General features: G+C 55.9%; 1 protein-coding gene across 2 annotated transcripts in view; it reads right to left on the reverse strand.

Annotated features, from left to right (window-relative positions):
* TXNRD2 (thioredoxin reductase 2) overlaps positions 1-21,494 on the reverse strand; it is a 46,224-nt gene that overhangs the window by 10,316 nt on the left and 14,414 nt on the right. For both annotated transcript variants that reach the window (XM_045819916.1, XM_045819917.1), the window contains exons 8-11: positions 18,768-18,838; positions 12,303-12,322; positions 11,413-11,504; positions 9,860-10,034 (exon numbers count right to left, since the gene is read on the reverse strand). In XM_045819916.1, the coding sequence (XP_045675872.1) occupies positions 9,860-10,034; positions 11,413-11,504; positions 12,303-12,322; positions 18,768-18,838 (358 nt within the window). The remainder of the gene's footprint in view (positions 1-9,859; positions 10,035-11,412; positions 11,505-12,302; positions 12,323-18,767; positions 18,839-21,494) is intronic.

A 21,494-nucleotide genomic window follows, 5' to 3' on the forward strand; every position in this document is an offset into this window, starting at 1 on the left:
AACCCAGGACCTCACAGAAGCTCCTGTGCGTGCTCCCCGCCCCCACCCCCAAGGGCGTCTCGGTCTCTGTGGAGCCTGTCTATGGGCCTCAGGTAAGCTGACAGCCTCATGAGTCCCCACGCCTTTCTGGGGTCGGGTGCCCTCCCTTCCACTCTCTCTGTGGCCCCAGGGCTCCTCACGCTCCTCCTCAGGCTCAACAGGGAGCAGGACAGCACTTCATGGTGGGCTTATGCTTCTATCCTGCCACCAGGCTGTTTGCATGGATAGGCTGTGGCCTTGTGTCCCCAGTGCCACACAGGGGGGAGCCAACCCAGAGCAAGCAGCGAGGATGCACAAACTCACGCCATGCTCAGGGTCTCTGTGGGGCTAGAGGCCAATTCCTGCGGCAGCTCCATGTTGCAGACCCTCAGCTCCCCCTCCTGTATGTCGTGGCACCTGCCCAGCAGACAGCCCCAGCTTGGAGACCCCCAGAATTGAGAGGAGACCTGGGCCGAAGGGCAGAGCATACCATACCCACCCTTGTTGCAGTCAGCTGGGTTAACCCTGTTTTTGGGTACAAAGGCCAAGAGGGCAGAGCACCGGGGTGTGGGTGCAGCTGCCTCCCCACCGAGTTCCCTATTGGCTACAGCCTTGGGCATCATCACAGCCTTGGGCATCATCACAGCTGAGCTGCCAGCAGAGGTCCCTTTCTCCCTAATTCAGTCGATGTGGCCTCACTGAGCCAGGAGGTGGCAGAGGCAGCTCTTTCTTTGCCGATCCTAGGAGGGTGTCGGGCAGCCCCTCATGGCTCCAAGAGGCTCAGAGTGATCCCCTCATGGCAAAAATTAATGGTTTCTAAGGCACGGTTCCCACAGCTCACAGTGGCTCAGACACGGGTGGTGGGTGGTGCCAATCTGAACATCTGGAAGACCAAGCCGTGTGAAAGGGAAACCACGTCTCCAGCTGCTCTCTTGGAGCGGGAAGTCAAAACAGAGATTCGGCTAAGCCATGCTTCTCAAGTTCGCGGGGAGCCGGCTCCAGCCTCTTCACTCTGCTTGGCCACAGATTTTGGGTGCCGGGCAGGCTGGCACCCACCGCCACTCAGACCAGACACAGGTGACAAGGGGCTCCGAGATCTCTATTCTGAGAGCACTAGTGTCATCTGAATGGAGACCCGTGAGAATGCAAAGTGGGACATACCCCAGCCTGTCCTGCCCTGGACAAGATGGCCTGGGGGCCCAGGCCCCACCCCTGGACAAGGGGCATTGGCCACCTGGACCCAGCAGGCACCCAGGAGCCCTCGTGCATTTGGGAAGGGGCTGGGCTGTGTGGGCAGGACAGGAGGGGTCTGCTGGGTGGGCTGAGGGCCCCTGCAGGCAGAGGGCTCATAGCTCAGCCCTCTGGCTCTGCCCCAGGCCCCTGATTCTGGGGAGCACAGCACACAGCAGCTCACCAGGACCTCGGCTTCCTGCTGACCGCTCTGTGTTGGGGCTGGAGTGTCTGACCACCAGGGCGAGCCGGCGGCCCAGGCCCAACTGGCTCTGATGCCAACCATACTCCTGTGCTCCCGCCTGGGCAGTCACAGGAGGCCAAGAGCATCTCCTCATGCACCTTATGGTAACCATAGCAACTACACACCGTGCAGATGCCAGCCAAACCACAATGAGGTCCTGAAGAAAATACAGTAGTGCCCCCTTGTCCGCAGAGATACAACATTCTAAGACCCCCAGTGGATGCTGGAAACCATGGACAGTACTGAGCCCTATGGATGCCTATTTTTCCGATAGATCAGTGACTTCAAACCTTTTTCATCTCATGGCACACATAAGCTAATTACTAGAAGTCTGCAGCATACAAAAAAATATATTTTTGCCGATCTGACAAAAAATAGATTTAATTTTGATTCATTCACACCGGATGGCTATTAGATGGACTGTTGTCATTTTTAATTTGACAATCTGAGGGAAAAGAGGTCAGTGCCCCTGACTAAAAAGTCAGGTACTACATGTTTTAAAAATTGTGGCACCCCAGTGCGCCACAGCACACCAGCTAATAACCCCTGTTACGCACAACATGCCTTTTCGCTGACCGGGAGCACTCGGTGGCTTCTCTTTCACATGCTCTAACTGCCAGTGTCACTGCTCACATTTTGGGGCCATTACCAAGCACAGTAAGGGTGACTTGAGCACAGCACTGCGGTACCTCAGCTGTCGGTCCGATCACTGACACGGCTCCTCAGTGACAAGCAGGCGGGGTGTGGACCCAGTGCGGAGAAGCTGGACAAAGGGATGACTCATGTCCCGGAGCAGGATGCAGTGGGGTTGTGCAGGGTTGCATCCCTCCACTTAGAGCAGCATGCGATTTAAAACATAGGCTGTGCTTACTGCTGGAATGTTCCATTTAATATTTTCAGACCACAGTTCACTGCGGGTAAGTGAAACGGCGACAGGCGAAACCATGCATGAGAGGGGACTACTGCACGAATGAGTGTACCGGTAGGAAGAGGAGACGACAACAAATGCGTGAAGTAGGTGGCCTCCGCAGTCCACTCTGAAGCCCAAAGTTTTAAGGACGTACTATGTACATAAACTTGGAATGCTCATGAGAATGTGTGAATCAGGCCACTGATAGAAAGAATAAATGGGTGGCTGGCTAGGGCAGAAGGGCGGGAGGGCTAAAGAGTATAGCAAAGAAGATACCTGCATGCAGTAAGCACTCAACAGATGCTTCTGGGACGAACAGTGAAGAGGGAGAAAGGCCGCACCAGGCAGGCAAGGGCAGTCCAGAGGAGAGCCATAGCCCTCCAGGGTTTGAACTATGCCGGCAGGGTGTGTGAGGGGTAAGGGCTGTGACGGGCTGGGGCCCCGGCTCCATCCAGGTGCCCACACCATGGGGCCACATCCCAGAGCTACGACAAGCCTCACAGGGCCATAGCCCTGTGCCCCCACCACAGGCAGCAGTCACAGAGGAGGGAGGGACCCTCCAGAGTTCTGTTCCCTCACGCTCAGAGCAGCGCCATGCCTCCCCATGGGGGCCAGGGCGCAGTCACATGGTGTGGGCCCCTGCCCAGCCCAGGCCCTGAGCCCCAGAGAAGGGGGAGAACAGGCACCAGGGTGGAACCCCGTGGCTGGCCACACAAGCAGGGCAGCTCTGCCACAAGGACAATGCCCAGCCCAGGCCCAGGCCATACGTAAATGGCACAAAGCAAGACGCAGGCAAGTGCACCCAGTCATCTCCTTGACCCTTTTCCTTTTATCCAATGCAAAAATAAAGGTGTTGTTCCTCGGACGATCTGGGGAAGAGAGAAGCCCCCACCGTCTCCCCATCTCTGTCACCCTGCATGTCACACATGGCACTTTCCCCATCCCAGTACAGCGGGCCACCCGCGCCAAGCCCATGGAATCTCTCCCCCTTCAGCCTGGGCTCTCGGCACCCAGCTCGGGTCCACCAAGTGCCCACTTCCGGAGGCTCCCGAGTCTCTGTTCCCTGGACACCACCGGGAAGGAGATGGCGGTTTGTCCACATGTCAGTTTAGTTCCTTGGGGCAGGTCTGCAGAAGACGGCCACCAGGCAGGTGGGGCAGTGCAGGGCAGGCAGGAGGCCAAATCCCCAGGGCTCCTTCTAAGGCTCTGCTCTTCCCCAAAGGGTGTGGCGGGGTGAGGGGATGGTGGCACTCAGCTCTCTCTCAGTGCTGATCTTTACGACTAAAATTATTTCCTGGCCATGGATTGATAAACTCTACTTCCTTGTGAAGTGTCAGTTCCTGTCTTTTCTTATTCACTTATAACATTTTCACGACTTTCTTAACTTGTAAGAGCTTCTTATGGAATACACACAGGACACTCTGCCATTGTTATAGCAAATGAGAACATCAAAATTCCAGGTACAAAGAGTGGTCTCACTTCCTCTGCAAAGGTGACACCCACCTATGTAAATGTGTGAATGGGCCCACACGCCTCTCTGCCCTTGGAGCTGCCTCCCTCCCAGGCCCGACTTTGTCTGTTGGCCAGAGTCTCTCTGGAGGATCATGTGATCTCTGGTGCCTCTGAGGTGAAACGGTCGCTCCTTCCCGGCGCCCACCACCCAGGGCACCCCAGGCCCGAAGGAGGGACAGAATCAGTATTCAGCCCGTGTTCTTGGCATGACTGGACCAGGCCAGCCCTCCTCTGATGGCCCCACCAGCTGCCACTGCTCATTGGCCACCACACCGTCCATCCAGCTGGGGAAGGCTGGAGGCCGGAAACCCCATTGAAGGCAGCTGGAGGTCGATGATGACCTGCCCTGCTGGACACAGGGACGCGGACAACTGGGCACATGCAGTTTCACGTGCCTCTCTCATCCATTATGGGAAGAAGGGCATTCCCTCCAATTTCACGCCTGCCTGGAGCACATGTTCTGATGAGTGAAGGGCAATCCGTGTAACGAGGGAAGATTTAAATGCCAGCAGGAGGACGACAAGGCAAATGAGAGCCTGTGATCAGACATACGCAGCAAGGATTTAAAGGAAGCAGCTGGAAGCTCAGTGCCGGGAGGTCGGGAGCCCAGGAGGCTGGTCGGGATGGTGAGGGCCCAGCAGCAGCTTGTGGAGAGCCCCCTGGGTGACCCTCCTGAGGGGCATGTGGCCCCCCAGGGCTGAATACTCCCACTGTGCCGGGCCTGTGAAGCACCATGGACCAGGCATAAAAGGGAACTCACGCCTCTGGAAACTCTGGTTGGATTTCTGGAGACCTACTTTTCAAAAATGTATTATATATATCTCGTCATCCTTGAGACTTAAGGGAAAATAATACCAATAGCAAAGGGCTTCTTTGATTCTCTCAACAGGCCCCTTCTCAGTGGGCCCCAGGCCCCACCCACAGTTGTAAGCCCCCCAGGGACAGAGGAGAGCAGCTATCCTGCTGGTCTCAATGCCTCAGGCAGGGCTCAGCGTTTGCTGAATGAATGAGTGAGCCCCAGGACCTTCGTGTGAGCTGAGGCCAGCTGCTTGCTGTGACCACCAGTGCCTACCAGTGCCCCCCAGGCCATCAGGAGGGAGTCTCCTACCTCAAAGGCTCCTTAGCCAAGTGGGGGTGATCTTAATCCTTGGGGAGCACACGGGTCTTTCCTGTTTAAACCTGTGTGTGAGCTGACATCGTGTAAGATAGGCCACGCTTGGCCCCACAGTCAGCCCTTGGACTCAATGAAACCTCCAGCTCAGGCCTGGCTACAGCCTAGTCCACGGGACCGCCCCCAGGAAGGAACAGGCTCCACAGCAGGTAGCAATTACCGTTTTAACAATTACAGATATAATTTTCCTGCTGGTTGGCTGTTGCAAGTGGCACTTGTGGAATTCAGATGGTGCCCACAAATACACACGCATGGTGCCCATTTATCTCTAGAGGAGCTTCCACTTAGGGTTTGCTTTTCCTCTTTTCCTAATTGGTTGCCACTAAGTTCCAACCATAAATCCTACATGTGACTTGGAGAGAAGACCCCACCTGACTCCAGGAGCCCCGAGGTAGGCTGGTTGGGTCTGATGACTGTGGGGCAAGGTGACGGGGACACAAGGAGGAGCTGGCCCCGAACAGCCCTCTGTCACTGGCTGTGTGCTCATCCCAAGCAGAGGGTGCTACTAGGCCAGCCTGGGAGCACAGGGTGCTGTTTTCCAACTGCCCCTCCTGGCTCCTGCCATGGGTTCGTGTCACTGCAAGCTGGGGAGGAGGGAAATGAAGGCCATGGAGCCGATGGTGCTGCTTCAGGGGCAGTGGCCATGCAGTGCAGTAGGGAAGGCCATGGCCCCTTTCCTGGGCCTGTGAGAGGTGCCCATAGGCGTGAGCTCCATAACTATCTTCTTTTCCTCCAAAACGAACCACATACACGAGCTGATCTGGGTCTCCCTGATGTCAGTAATTACAAACTTCACATCTGCTCTAACATAAAAAGGCATTAGCATGTTAGAAGCAGGGCTGCATTCTCCAAGGCCAGCATCTTTACTGGGAGAGAAGGGGCTAGTACTGGGTGAATTGAGGTGTCTGTCACAAAGCAGTCTTCTGTATGTGGCCTATGACAGCCAGGCCACTGCAGGGTCCCCGCTGGGAGTAAGAGAGCCATATACATGCTTTCCTACAGCCACAGCAAGATGCAGTCCCAGGGAACAGGCCTGCTGGCTTTGGGCCGGGGCTTCTCCCAACCAGGTTGCATCCAGTCAGCCACCAACTCCTCTCCAGCGTGCCTGGTCTTCAGGAGGAGCCAGGGCCCTGGACTGCCTCTTCCTTCTTGCTGGATCGGAGCACTCCTACCCATAAACCCCCAGCCTCGGGGGCTAAGTTCTGCTTTGCCTCCTGCCCCCAGTGGGGGAAATTCCTCAGGTCTTTGGTGAGCCATGTCTGTGGTGTGTGGGAGCCATCAGAGGACCACAGCTGAGTGAAGATGGCTAGCAGGTACACCAGGGTGCAAAGTCCCTGGGGCAGAGGGAGAAGAGCCCCAGGCTGCAGTCCATCCTGGGCAGGTGTGCTCGCCTCATTGGGCAGGGTGGGCCCCCATAACGGGCTCCCTGGGCACCACCTGCCCCTGGCTGAGGTCCAAGCACAAACGCTGTGTGGGTGGGCTGCACTTGGAGTGGCTAGTGGTGGGGGGCTACAGCGTGGTGGCGGATGGAAGCTGGAACGCTGGGCCTCCAGCACCCAAGAGCCTGAGCCCACTGGCTCCTTTGAGATAATTCTCTTTAGAAGGTCAGAAGCGACCTAACTGTGGGTGGTATACACAGGGGGACGACGAAAGCTCTTCTGCTGAGATAAAGCCTGAGAAAAGGAAATGGCTTTAGTGGCTGATTCCCCCAGGTCTCACCCAGCAGACTATGGGGGCTCCTGAGGCAGGTCTGGGACAGCTCTCCTGGCACTATGCACGCTGGGAACACAGCCATCCAGGCTCTTCCGATGATGGGCAGGACTCCCATGGCCCAGGGATGGATGTACCAGAGCCTTCATCCTTCCCTCGAGTGAGGAACACAGAACCTTCCAGAGAGGCTGGAGATGCTGAGGGGCAGGGGGTTTCAGCGAGTGATTTTTAGGCTGCCACCCAAATGCCTTTCGTCCATGCTTTAAAACAACATCTAAGCTAAACTAAAGCTGACCACCAGCTTGGAAGCTTTAATGCTCGGAGGTGTCCACTCCCGATGCCTGGCCTGCTCCCGCTCCCCCAACAGCCAGGGATTCAGGCCACAACTGGTTAACTGTGCAGGGTGAATTCGAGCCGGCAGCACAGGCTGACTGTCTTCACTCAGCACTGTAATCGGCACATCTGCAGACAGGAAATCCTCCTCGCTGCGAGTTCCCAGTCTATTATCTGAGACACCTGGTGTGGGTGGGTGATTCAGAGACAAACAATGAGAGGGCCCCCTGCACAGCAATTAACTGCTTTAACTGCTAATGTGTTTAATCCACCTCGTGGAGATCAAGGCTGCCTGAGGAAGAGGCTCTGAGTCCTCCTTGGCTTCCAGACTGCAGGGCCGACTTCGCCATCCCTATGTCCAGTGTCATCACAGGCTGTGGCTCAGGCATCAGGCACACAGGCAGCCGGGCTGGGCCCCACCAGAGCTCCCTGCAGCCCTCAGGGTGTGTCCACAGGGCACGAGGGGCGTCCTTCCCTTTTCTGTTTTTAGCTGATGTCAAAACCCAGCTCATTTGCTGGGGTGGGATGTCCGGTCCAAGAGCTCTGTTGAGCCAGCCGAGTGGACCCCCAGGGCATTTTATTTTAACCTCCTGGATTGGATCATCCTTTATTGCAAGTAGAAATCGAGCCTGGTTAAAGGCTTATGGGGTAAACCGGCAGAAAACATTCCCAGTTGTTAAATTGGGAAGTGGCTCCTGATGTTTACAAAACCTGGCCCAGGAGCGAGCAGCAAAGTCAGCACATGCCCGTGCAGCCCCAGAAGGCGTGCCAGAAACCGCCGCCACCGCAGCGCCGCCTGGGGAAGCAAGGTCAAAGGCCAAGGGCTGTGAAAAGCTTACACCCCCAGCATCAATCATGCGGGGCAGACTGTCTGGGGATGCTCTTTCTGAAAATACAAAAAATAAAATGGACTCCTGGTGGGGGAGGGCAGGCCTGCGTGTTGGGGGACCTTGCTTCTTGTCATCCACCAGGCCCCGTCTGGGAGCTGGGGGCCCTCAGGCTTTTAGAGGGAACAGCCCCTCATCCTCTGAGCTGCTGCTCTCAGCATGGTCTCCACTAGTAGCTCTGGAAGTAGCCTCGCACCTCAGTGCAAAGGCCGAGACCAGGGATGTGGGGGCACAGAAAGACACCGGAAGACGAAGGGGTAGTGCCGGGGTGCGGATGGGAGGGGAGAAACGTGCCACCTCCTAGTTTAGAATGCAGTTTAAGATATTAAACGTCAATCTACATCTCTGGGTCTGAATAGTTATATAATCTTTCATGGTGTTCATCAGAATAAACCTACTTAAAACCTACTTTTATGATTTGATCATGAATATTTCCTTTAGGCCCTGGCTGGTGTGGCTCAGTGGTTTGAGTGCCAGCCTGTGAATCGAAGGGTCACCGGTTCTATTCTCAGTCAGGACACATGCCTGGGTTGTGGGCCAGGTCCCCCGCTGGGGGTGTCTGGGAGGCAATAGATTGATGTTTCTCTCACATTGATGTTTCCCTCCCTCTCCTTCTCTCTCCCTTTTCTCCTCTCTATAAAATAAATAAAATATTTTTTTTAAAAAAAGAACATTTCCTTTGGTAATTGATTGCATTTTGATGAAGAGGCACTAAATTCACTCTGGGGCATTTCCGACCTATTTCCTTGTTCCTCAATCTGCTCCTGTTGACCAGACAAAAGGAAGAGCTCTGACTCTGCTGGAGTTTAGTTCACCTTTCGATTTCCAATCATTCTGAGCAACTCAGGGAGAGCAGGCTTCTCAGAAACAGCTTGCTCTGCATGCAGCCCTGCTCCGGCCTGAGACACCCACCTCAGGTGGCACCAGAACCCAGCCACCAGGTCTTAACAAACCCCGACAGGGCAGCCCCTCTGGGCGCTCGGTAACCACGGGCCCGCTGACACTGACGCGGAGCCTGACTACAGTTCTGTTGCCATGTGGACTCTGAGCCCAGGCTCACAGGAACACAACTGACCAGGCTCAGGGCAGAGAAAGCCCCTCAAACTGCAAATCTCAAGAACAAGCAAGACCTCGATTGCTCCAGCTTCTGACCTGCAAGTTGACAGGTGATCAGGAAAACAACACTTTAACCCTCAAAGCCACAGCAGAAGCATCCCAGCAGAGGCCTGGCTCCTGATGGCACGGCCTCCCGTTCAGTTCCAGGCCTCTCCTCAGAGCCCCTTCCCTCCCCCCAACCAGCCTGGTCCAGGCCCCAAGCAAGGCTCTTCTCCCTTGCCCCACAGCCTCACTCTTCATCCTTCTCCTCAAGCAGGCAGGGCTAGGGGTGCAGGAAGGGCCCGGCCTGGGAGGGAGTGTGTCCTGCAAGGTGGGCGATGGATTAGTTCTGCACAGCCACACCTGCCCAGGCTCTGCCCCGACCAAAAGCTGTCCCCTGGCCTCTCAGAGAACTGCAGGATGAGAACACAGCCCATGCCTGGCTGGTAAAGGCCTGAGGCCTCTGCACTATGATTGGATGCCGTCTTTGGAAACCTGCAGTGTGACTTCTGGAAAGGCCAGTAAAACAACCACTCCTAGCATGTGAGGACCTGTAGAGCTCAAAGCAACCCACTGGGAGGTATCGGAAGCAATCCCACGAGGCTTTATGACAGCCCACGAGGTGCGCTCTGCAGCAGCCAGCCTACCTAAGAGCCGGCAGGACGGGCGGAGCCCCTGGGGCCACTGTTCTCCACGTGTGGCTTGTGCATGCACTCATGCATGTGCACGCATGGCTCGCACACCCTTACCTACGGCCCACAGGACAGTGTTGAAGGTATCCATGTCCTCCTTGCCAGAGGCGAGGTCCTTCCAGGTGACCTGAAGCTGGCTGTCCTGGAACCTCCTCACTCTCAGGGGGGTGCAGCCCCTCAGAAACTGGGTGCCATGAGAAGCCATGTGGTCTGTGACCAAGGATGACATTTGCTGCAAAGCACAAAAACACATGCTGTGAGGACCAGGTGGCAGTGAAAATGCCGCTCCTGATGGCTGGGAAGAGAGGACCTGCCCCCTGCCTTCTTGAAAAGCCCCTGAGGTGGGGGCAAGTGGGGTATGTTCAGAGGAGAGGGTTCCATGCCCCCACCCCTTCTTCCATGTGGCCCCATGCAGACCCCCTCCCACCTCTGGGTCCCCTTGTTCTCTGTGGAGCTGAGAGAAGAGCCAGGAGAGCATCTGGCACCGCTTCCTCCACCACCAGCTCCAAATCTCAGGACCCCAGTTAGGATGCACTTGACCTTTGGGCTCTTCTTTAGATGCTAATTAACTGTCTTTGCTGTGTCCCTGTGGCAGGCACTCGGGAACTCTGCACCCAGTAAAGTGACAGGTGAACGTGACAGATGAAGGACAAACAGCACGTGGTGGGCACAGCACGAAGGGGCAAGTGTCTGCATCACCTGGGCAGGGTGGGGAAGGCCCAGGAGCTGGGGGTGGACCAAAGACCAGCAGGGATGTGTGCCGGAAGGTAATCTATCTTCTTTTGTGGGGCACGGAGAGTTTGACATCTTAACAACAACCCCAGACTTGGATTTTAACTGGCGACCCTTCCTTGGAGAATTTTTAGTAAAAAAAACAACTCAACATGCTGTTCACATGGGTGTGTCTGCCGTCAGCACGGAGGTCTGCATCCCAGCCGCGTGTGAGGACAGCCTGCATGGTGCAGCCCCGGTGAGGCAGCGCTCCGTGCTCCTGCCACTCGGCTGTCCGGGGCGGGGCCCACAACAGGCTCCCTGAGCACAGAGTGCCCTGCACTCTGAACAGTGCACATGGAGCTGGTGGGCCTTGGAAGCCGTGCTGGTGCCCGGAGTGCTCAGCTCACATACCGGGGAACTGAGCGCCCACCCTGGCTCATGGGTTGCATCTCTCGGCCTCTGGCAGATGGCTAGTACTGTGGCCAGGAGCTGCTATCCTCTGAGGTAGCCACCCAGGGCCTCACCAGTCTGCCACCTGCTCCCTTGCCTGGTGCTACCCTTGCTGAGGTGGCACCCGCCCCCCTATTGGACCCCAGAGGGGCTCAGCAAGGAGGTGGGGGACAGCACTTCTACTGATATACACCTGCCACTTACTGACACTGGCCCAGCCTGCCCAGAGCTGCCATAGTCTCCACGTGACAATCCTTGCGGCCACTCTCTGGCAGGTGTTTTCTATTGTATGAACAACCTCCGCATTCAACTCAAGGGCCAGTTTCTAAAGACTGAGACACACCCAGCCCACCCCTGCTCCTGCCTGGGCTGGGGCGGTTTGGGAAGGAAACACGTCACACACTGGGGACAGCAGAGCCGAGGGTGGGAGTGGCCCCAGGTGTTACCTGGTCAAAGCCCCGGAGGGGGATGCTACGGATCATGACTGTGGTGTCCAGACCAAGCCCGGTGAGGAAGCCGGCACACTCCAGGGCCACGTCTGCCAGGGACAGGCTAAGGAATGCTAACTAGCTGGTCGTGACCTTGGGAATCGAGTGGCAAGATCCCCAGGGCCTATGCCAGCAGCCCACTCCCCACCAGTCCCCAGACGGCCCAAAGGAGGCTCCCAACACCAGCTGCAGGGTGCCCCCTGCCCCCATCTCTCACATACAGTCCAGGACGAGATAGGGGCTCCCTCTAGCATCCACCGACCAGGTGGCTTCTGCCTCCACGGGGCGCCTGTCCAGACTCCCTGGAGTTCAACCTCAGCCTCCAGGATTAGGCCCATTCTGTGGGGTCCGAGTGGTGACGGAAAGGAAACACCCCCTCCGTGAAAGACACAAGGCAGCCGCCTCTGGCCTGTGTCCTCGGCTAGCAGCCCCAGCACTTTCATCTTCCCGCAATGTCCCCCCTCCTGACCCCAGAGCCCCCGGTGGCTCCTCTCCTGACCTTCCCGGTTCTACTGCTCCTCTAAAGGAGCGGGCCTGAGTGAGTGGGGCTGCCCTCCAGGGAGGATCGCCTGCCCCACGGCTGTGGCCAGCTGGCCCTGCCGGCCCCACCGGCTCAGTGTGTGGCGCAGGAACAGTCTCCAGGAAGCCCTTGCCACAAAGGTCAGCCTAAAATTGTCCCCTGAGTACAGGCCATCCACCCCAAGTGGCCCTATAAGTGCCTACTTCCAGGCAGCAGAGGGTACTCCCTGACGAAGGGGGAGCAGTGGGGGCGGGGGCCCTAGGCACTGAGCCTCCACTCTCAGGACGGTAGGGCAGCCCACTGCCACCTGCACGCTGGCCAAGGATACAGCTGGCTCCAACCACCAACCTGTTGGAGGAATGGATACAGAGAGAAAGAACAGCAGTGAGTCTCGCACGGGGCCCACCGTCACGCACGAGCAGCTGCTCCGAGTGCGGGCTCTGCCGCGGGGACGGGGCCCTGCGCCCTCAGCTGTGCAAGGCCTGTGGTCGGCTGAGGAGTCAGCCGAGGCTGACTGCGCAAACAGCTCGTCCCAGGTACAAAACCCACTTCCCAGAGCCTGCAGCTGTGGAGTACAACATGACAAACAATGTCACTGGATCAGAAAATTGCCTGGTGGTGAAGGACATGAGTGGCCGATGACAAAACAGCACACATCCCACGAAAGGCCCCGGAAGTGGGGCTGACTCGGGTTGCGTGGAGATGTTGAGAAAAGCTCGGTCAGAGGAAGCCGAAGGGCTTTCCTTTAAGTTCTGCCCTGGGGTCTCTCTGGACCTCCTGAAGCCAGGGCGCAAACAAAGAGACACTTTGCAGAGTGGGGAGGGGACCAGACAGCGGGGGCTGGGGGCTCCTAGGAAGCATCATCTAAGGGCAGCACAGTCTTGGACCGTGGAGGGCCAGGCTGGAAGGCCGACACCTGCATACCCAGCCCCCCCCGCACAGGCCCAGGGCCTGGAGACACAGCTCCTCAGGGCAAGGAAGAAGGGACCTGGGTAGAGGGACAGAGCAGGTTACAGGACACTGGGATCTGACAAAACCAAGTAAAATATCTGCTACAGCATTGGGAATCCTCTCCTGTAATTCAGCTCCACACTCTGCATGCACACATACACTCACACACATGCACACACACTCTCACACACATGCACACGTGCATGGAACCTGACGCAGAATGAAAACTCCCAGCCTGGGAGGCGACATGTGGGTGGGCTTGTCAGATCACTCCTTCAGCCTTTGAACAAGAGGAGGTGATGTAAGGATGGATAAGCCCGATGTCAGCTCTAATCCCGGCAGGTACTAATGATATAATTCCATTTCAAGAAGTGGCGTATCCCGTGGAACACTCCCGCAGGTGTCCTGGGAGAAGCAACGGGCGCATGGCTTCCTCTCAGGAGCTGGAGACACAGCCGTGGAGTGGCTGGTAGGCTCCACGCAGCAAGGTCAGCACAGGAGGAAGCCTCGGGGACCCAGGCACCCATGTGGTATCTTGTATGTATGTCTGTGCATAGGTATATCTCCAAAAGGGGCAAAACCCAACTTAACTTTTTTTGGACGTGATGTATATGGTGAAAGGTATAAGCCTTTAAGATATGAAACTATGATACAAAGTCACTGTGATAACAGTCACACTGACCAGTGCAGGCCCTGGCCAGCCAAGGAAGGACAGCAGCGCCAGCAGCATCACAAGTCAGGGGACTAGCTTGTTGGACTCGGCGGGAAGGGGATGAGTGAGGTGCTGAGGGCTGGACACACCTGCCTTATCTCTACATTAGGATGCCAACACAAGGGCATCGGCCCACCCCGGAAGTTACCACCCGAGGCTTGGAACCCGGTTCAGTTTTCCACGTGTTCTGGGCAGTGTTGCTCCCTGTGCCTTTCAGTGTGCAAACATTTTACATGAAGGTATAACTACAGCGGGATTAGCCTAATCACAGGGCAGGCTTTCTTGTTCAAAATCTGAATGGGGGAGGAAACAGAAACAAAAGCCTTAATTCAGGCCCACGAAGCCCTGGCTTAAAGAGCTCTCCACCTGCCTCTCGAGCTTGAAGGTCCCTGATCTGTTCCCCAAGGGGAATACCCACACAAAGTGAGGGCCTCTCGGCAGGCACCTGGCCCCTTGGCAGTCTTGCCAGCTCAGGAAATGCCAAACGGGCCCCCAGGAGGCGGCACAAGGGGTGGGGGCCCGAGGCCTCCTCGCAGTGTGGGCCAGCCCCATCCCACCGTCAGGGCCTGTTGCGGGGCCCACATTCACCAGGCCGGAGCCTCTACACCCTGGCCCCACAACAGATGCCACCTCAAGGCTCTGACCCCATAACCACTGCCACTCTGAGGAGGTGTCTTCCTCGGCCCCTGAGCCCTGCACCTCTCAGTGCCACGGACATGCTCTGGGAGATGGGTTGTCAGCGGTGCTTTCAGCCTGGTAGCCAAGTCCAGGCTGTCGGCTGATCTCCCTTTGCTGCATGTAAGAGTGTCACGCTAAACGAATAAGGGAGTTAAGCAGAAAATGGGGAAAAAGCAACCGCAAGTTTTCCTACATTTACAACTGTGTTTCTTTGCAAAATAAAATTTACGTTCTTCTCCCTTGTTAGGAAGAGAAGAAAATGGTTACAGTACCTAATCAGCTGCCGGACTTAAGAAGGGCCAGACAAAAGCTCCTTCCAGGACCAGCTCTGGGAGGCAGCACCAGATCAGCCCGAGTTACAGAAACACTCCCTGCTTCACACTCCCTGGGGCCCAAGGACAGAGAGGGTCGGGCTGTGCAGTAGCCGCAGGACAGGGCACAGTCCAGGCTGGCACGCAAGCTGGGCACCTGCAGTACAAATCAGTCAGCTCCTCACTCTGCAGACCCTCAAGGGGACCTAGGCTACCCAAGGGGGCAGTGGGAGCCGCAGGGTCCTGGTTCTTGTCCGGAAATGGCAGCTCTGTTGCCTTGCAGGTTCAGCGTGGGAGAAGGGCTTCCCCTGGGTGTCTCCGGTCTCATTCAAGCCCACTTTGCTGTCAGAGGAAGGGCTGACACTGCAGTCAGCCCGGAACTCTAGCTCAGAGTCCAGGTCGGCAGAAAGCCAACCTCAAAGCCTAGAGTGAGCTCCGGGCAGGGAGGCTGCCCAGCAGGCCACACAGGGCTTGAGCACCACCTCTGGAACTCCCCACATAAGGCTGTGCACCCCCTCTGCACCCCCATTTCTTCCCCTGGTGGTGGACAGCTTCCCAAAGTAGCTGTTTCCCCTGTCCATTCCTTCCAAAAGGGCTCCCATGGGCCCAGAGGACACTGTCCTTCCTCCAGAATCATCCACACGTCTTCAACCCATCCTGGATTTTCATAGAAAAGTTAAGAAGCAAGAATAAAGGAAAAGGCAAACAAGCCGGACAGAGAGCTGCTGTTTGGGCAGCGGAGCTGAAGATGCCACCTGTGCAGTCCTGCTGCCTTAGGCCCCACACGTGTTGGCCTAGCCTCGCCTGGCCTCACAGGGTCCTGATCATGAACTTGGGAACTCTCACTGCACTTGCTAGAGTCTTCTGCATGTGATGCGTCACCTCCAGGGACTCCAAATCAGGTACCCAGCTGTGGAGTGAGGGTGCTGATTCTGTTTTCCACCCGCTGGGCTCCGGCTTGGCCATCCCCCTCTACCATCAGGCCTCCTCAGACGTGGGCACAAGCTAAAAAGGAGAGGGGGCTCCTCACATGTCCATGAGAACAGGACACCACTGTGGCCAGGGGGGTCCAAGGAGCAGCAAGGGTGGCGTGGAGCAACCGAGGGAGGCTGAAGGTGGCAGGCCTCACGTTGGGCTCCACTGCCAGATCTGAAGCTGCTGGTCCAGATCTGAAGCCACAGGCCCAGGCAGATGCACCCTGGAAGAAGGTCCCAGCTGCTGCCTGTACCACATCACCCGAGAGAGAGAAGAAGAGAGGGAGGCTGGTGTAGGCTGCAGAACCCACGAGAAACCTGGGGCTGGGTATGCCCACCGAGGCCTCCAACGGGCCGTGGGGAGCCAGTCACTGGACACCGAGCCCGCTGCGGGAGGCCAGGCACGCTGGGCACTCTCGGCCACCGGCTTGGCCTCCTTGATGGGGCCAAGTAGAAACGTCCTGCCCGGTGACGGGAGGCACTTAGGGCCAAGGGGCAGCCCTCAGGTCCATATTAATTTCAGCTCCATTTTAAAGGCGAGTTAAAATAAACACGGGGAATATTTATAAGGCAAATAAATCTGGCAGAAACAGCCCCTCCAAGTGTGAGCAGAGGCCTCCCCCTCAGCCCCAGCCCAAGCTGATAAAATACAGAAATGCTACTGTAGACCCTGCGGGCTTATTTTGACTGCGCGGAGGAATGTAACATGTAAACACTGCCTCCCATATCACACTGTTACAACTTGCATTAACAGCACCGGACAAAAGCTGCATTTTCACAGAAGCATCGTACAGGGATATATCTCCAGCTTAATTTTTTAAAAAAACCATTTCCTCACATAAATCATGCTCACAACGAAACGGGTGACTGATACATTGCAAACACTTTTTTTCTTAAACAATAACATACCTAGATTCCTTCTAAACGAAAGAGCTTGTTTAAAAAAAATCTTCTGAATTTTTTTTTCTGAAGAAAATAAACACTGCAGTTTCTTTCCTGACCAAAGTATCTGGGGCCGTGTCTTCCTGGCCAACCGGGCCACTGCCCCCAGCACAGAGCCTCGGAGGAGCAGCCCAAGCCGGGGTCACCTTGCTGAATGCCGCCGGTACCCATTGCACCCGGGCCTTCCTCCCCGGCCTGGCCCAAGGACCATGCCAGGCATTCCCGCCAGCACTTCAGGAAAACCAGAGTTGAGAGCCAGAGCAAGACAGGGACTCCCTCAGCTCTGGAAGGCACTTTCAGACTGGCTGGAGGGTCCGGGCGGGCAGTGACCCTGGACTCCAGCAGCTTGGTTCCCACCTCGCCACCCCACAGAGGAGTTGCAAACACCCAGGGATATACAAAGGCACGTCCGAAGGGTGGAAGCCCTAAGGACAAATACGGGAGCTTTTTTTCAAAAACAATCTTGGGGGTGGTGCAGGCCTTCCTGAACATGCAATAAATCTAAAAGCCATTAAGTGTAAAAAGAGATCTAAGTTACATTAAAAAAAAAAAACAACATTTGTACTTTGCACAAGTTAAAAGACATGACAAGCGGAGAAAGCCTGCAACATAAACGACATGGGATCACAGCCCTAATATGCAAACCAGCTGGAAGATAGGAGAGAGATAAGCGAGGGAAAAGAAAAACCAGATAGAAAGCAGGCCAAGGACCAAACTGACAATTTACACACACGTGTGCACACACAGATATTCACACACAAACTCACACACGGACACTCAATTTTAAATGGCCAATAAATACACAAAAAGATAGCTAATAATAGCAAACACAAATAAAACCAGGTCATGTTCAACCTGCCGAATAGTCCAAGATAAAAGAACAGAAACCCAGAAATGATGCATAAAGAGAAAAAAATGATAAATGGGACCACATAAAAATTACAAGACTTCTGTTTGAAAAACTATCATAGGTCAAAAGACAAATCACAGCCTAGGGGACCAGCAGAAGGTGACAAACAGAGGGACATGAACCTGCAAACCTGTGTGAGCTTGAGCAAGACGCAGGGAGGGACCCAGCCAGGCCTCAGGCAGAAGCAACTGCAGCTCACTTGGCGGGAGCAGGAGAGGCTCCTTTCTGTGTTATGCTTATGGAAAAGCTGATGCTCCCACGGGGAGGAGGGGGCGGGAGGCGGAAATGCACAGGGTGCAGCCCGCCAGGACGTGCGAAGGTGTGAAGGGCACCTGCCTGGACCTGGGGCTTCTACTTGTGAAAGCACGCTGACAGGTACGTGTAATGTATAAGAGGCACACCGAAGGTTTTTCGTTGCAGTATTTTATAACAATGAACAAGGGAAACTTGTGAATGGTGGAAAGATAAACACAAAATAAACTACACCGTATCCATTGAAGGGAGCCCAGCCTCAGTCCTGAACGAAGATGCTTCATGAACAGGAAACGATGTTGGTGAGCAGAGCACATGACATGCGCACACATTCCCCATGCATACAACACATGCGCACACACCGTTCCACATGTATAGTTGTGCACACACGCCTGTCCACCTCTGGACACACGTTTCCCCCCTTATTTTCTTGTTGGCAAGCCCTAAGGCAGCAGAGTGCTGCAGAGCACCAAGCCTCTGATGACCAAGCCTCTGCCGCCCTCTGGTGGTCTTCCTGGGCCCTAGGAACATGAAGTCCCCTCCACAGCCCACAGGCAGGACTGCCTGGACCTAGAACAGACAGCTCTGTGGATTTGGAAATGAACTTCTTGCATAAAACCACACACACGCCACAGGTCTCATTTCCATAACTGGGCTGTAATTTCCAAGGCCTCTGGAGCCTTCTTTGCTAGATCTCAGGGAAGACCCAGTGTGAACCAGGTGCAAGCCGGGGTGGTTGATTGAGACCGGGGGGGCTGAGGGCCTTTCTGACGACCTGAACCTCTTTCCTTCCTTAAACGCCCCCGGCTGATGTCCCTGACAGGACCCACTGGGACCCTGAGGCTCCTGGGAACCCTAGACAATAAATGTCCGACTCGCTTTGTGACACACCCGCCATCATTTCCAAGACAGTCACAGGGTGGGCGAACGGCCCCCCTCAGGGACACAAGTCAAGGGCTTTCCGTCCTCCTCTCAGGGAGATGGGAAAGGACGCACATGGCCCAGACGGGTGTTTCTGAAGAAGAACAAAGAGCAGCCCCCTCCGGCACACGCCAGGGCTTACGTTTTCCCAGGGGACTCCTTCAGCCAGAAGATGTCATCACTTGTGATTCCGTGTTCCAAGGCGCCTTCGATCTACCCAGAAAGAAGGACCAATGTGAGAAGAGTGTCATGTGGCCTGCCCTGGAGACTCCCTCAAGGGGGACGCCCATCTTGTAGACACAACACGACCAGAACCACCCCAGCCCACTTGGGGGCGCACTTCTCCACTCCACAGACCAGGTTGTGGCCTCTGGGATAGGTCACCTATCTATATCTAACCCCGTGTGCAGGCCAGCATGAGAGCACCCAGGTCTCCTTAGCTGTGCGAGGTGACCCGGAAGCCAGGGCACAGCCAGCAGTTCTTTCCTCTCTGCTTCCCAGGACCCCCACCTTCATCCAGGCGCAGGACTGTGGGAGGGGAGGGGGAAGCTAGGCCAGGTGGGGGAGCAAGCCAGCTCCCAGGGTGCCAGGCTGAAGGCTGGATGCAAAGGAAAGCACATGTGGGCCCTGTGCCCAGGAGTTGTACCGATTGCCCGTGTCCCAGCGGGGCCTGGTGAGGGGCTGCGAAGCAGGCGGGGAGGACATGAGGACAAGCGTCCTCTGAGGCCTATGAGAGTAAGATGTGCTGCTGGAGAGGAAATGGATTTCAAACAGTTTATGATTCCAATTGGCAAAAAAAATAAAGTCAGGGATTTCTTGGGTTTACTGAAGGAAAATGGAAAGGTCTGAAAATCAAAGGAACTAAAACATAAAAACATCTTGGCAGGCACCCAAGGAGGCGGCTAGTGGGGTCATCCTGGGCGAGGCGTCAGAGAGCAGAACAGCCAAGACCAGCACCCGCAGCTCCTGCTGTGCCTCCCTCTGGGCAAACAGAGACATCAGCCACTGCCCAGTGGAGGTCTAGCCGCATTGAGCCAGGCCAGACCTCCACGCACTGGGCACCCTGGCGTGGGCACGCAGCTCTGCCAGGTGCCGCAAAGGAGCCGAGATGACAGTCCGGCTCTCGGGAGCTGACTGTGGACTTCGTGGGTGTTAGGCAGGCCCATCATGGGCCTGGCTGCTGGGTGAGGTGTCATGAAGAATGACCTGCTTTGCCCCTCGCTGCTGCAGCGACCTTGAACAATGGTGCCCTGCCATCCTACAGAGGCATACAGCTCGCCCGAGGGCCAGCCCTGTGCACAGCTGCCTGGTCCCCTCTGGAGGCTGCTCTTGCTGGCCTGACAGCAGAAGGGCAGGTCCAGGGGTCTCTGAGGACTGGAGGATGCTTTTTCCTCAGTGCCCCACTTCTAGAGAAAGCACCAAACAGAAACCGGAGCCTCGGGACCTGGGTGTCTGAGCAGAAACAGAACCATTCCCAGCTCTTCCCTCCACCTGGGTCTACGCAGGAAGCAGGAGGGGCCCCAGGCCCATGGGGCCTCTGGGCCTGTGCTCTCAGCTGTGGTCCACGTGGAGGCTCAGGACTTACGGCACCATTTCCTGGGCACCTTGGAAGACCCTCGAGGATGAGACCTCAGCCAAACAAACCCCTCTGTCCTCCCTCCCTGCTTCCCATTCCCCCTCACCCTACCTGGGGCCTCTTCCTCAGCTCTGCCTTCCTTGTCAGGGGAAGCACAGAGAAGCCCACGCGTATGTCTGGGCCAGGAGGGGACATCAGCAAAAACGGTGTGGATTGAGGACCTCCCGAATCTGCCCCTCCATAAAAACAGCAAAAAGAACTGGCAAAAACGATCAGATTCAACTTTCTCATAACACTGGAAATTAACTGAAGGCTTGTGGCAACACAGGGAACATTAAGTCAAGAAAAATGGCTGCAACTTGGTAAGAATGGTAAGCTTTGTGGAGTTTGAACTCACTCCAGTCCCATCCCCCAGCTCAGTGGCAGCCTTGAAAAATGACAGTTTGGAGAGAGCAGAACTGAGCTGGAGCTGCTCAAAGCTCCTTCCCAAAGAGCAGCCATTGGCTGACCTCTCTGACTGGGGGTTCCCTGGAAGACCCCACTCGATAGGCTTGTCTTCATCTGGCCTCGCCTGAACTCGCCCCGTGCTGAAAGCCTCTCCCAGGGGAGGATTTGCCCCATGACTGAACATCACGGCTGCCTGGAATGATGGATAGCGGTTGACGCATGCAACAGACGAACCAAAAGCATAAAAGGAAAAGCTGAGGAACGCCATGTCCGCAGGGGCTCTGGAAAGCTCCAACATAATCCCGGGGTCTAGATGGCCAGGCACAGGCGCTGGGCTGCGCGCACGCCTGGGAGAGGCCCGGCATGGCACTGAGTGCTCGCCTCCGGCTGACCTCAGGCTCGGCACGGGCAGGAAGTGAGGGCTAAGGCAGAGTTGCTGCCGCCTGGCCGAGTGTTGAAGCCTCAGAATGCCCACTGGGGCCCTTGGCGAAGGCAGGGAGAGTTCTCGGTGCCGGGTGTTTAGAGAAATCTCTGTCTGGTCATTAGCTGACTACTAAGCTAACTGAGCAGAGAATTCAGTGGCCTCACACAACAAAGAATAAAATCTTTACAAAATCAGTTCAGAAAAATCACCCAACAGCAATAAGCAAAATCCTACAGTGGGGATGGATTCTGATTTCCAGAGGTAACATGTTGCTTTATTTGAAAAGTTCCACTACCAACCAAAAAAACTGTAAGACATGCGAAGAAATGAGAAAGGACGACCTTCATACACTGCTGGCAGGAATATGAAATGCTGCAGCTGCTGTGGAAAACAGTCTGGCAGTTCCTCAGAAGGTTAAACAT

This window comes from Phyllostomus hastatus, unplaced genomic scaffold (assembly GCF_019186645.2).
Source record: "Phyllostomus hastatus isolate PE091 unplaced genomic scaffold, TTU_PhHast_1.1 phas_scaffold_387, whole genome shotgun sequence".
Classification (NCBI taxonomy): Eukaryota; Metazoa; Chordata; class Mammalia; order Chiroptera; family Phyllostomidae; genus Phyllostomus; species Phyllostomus hastatus.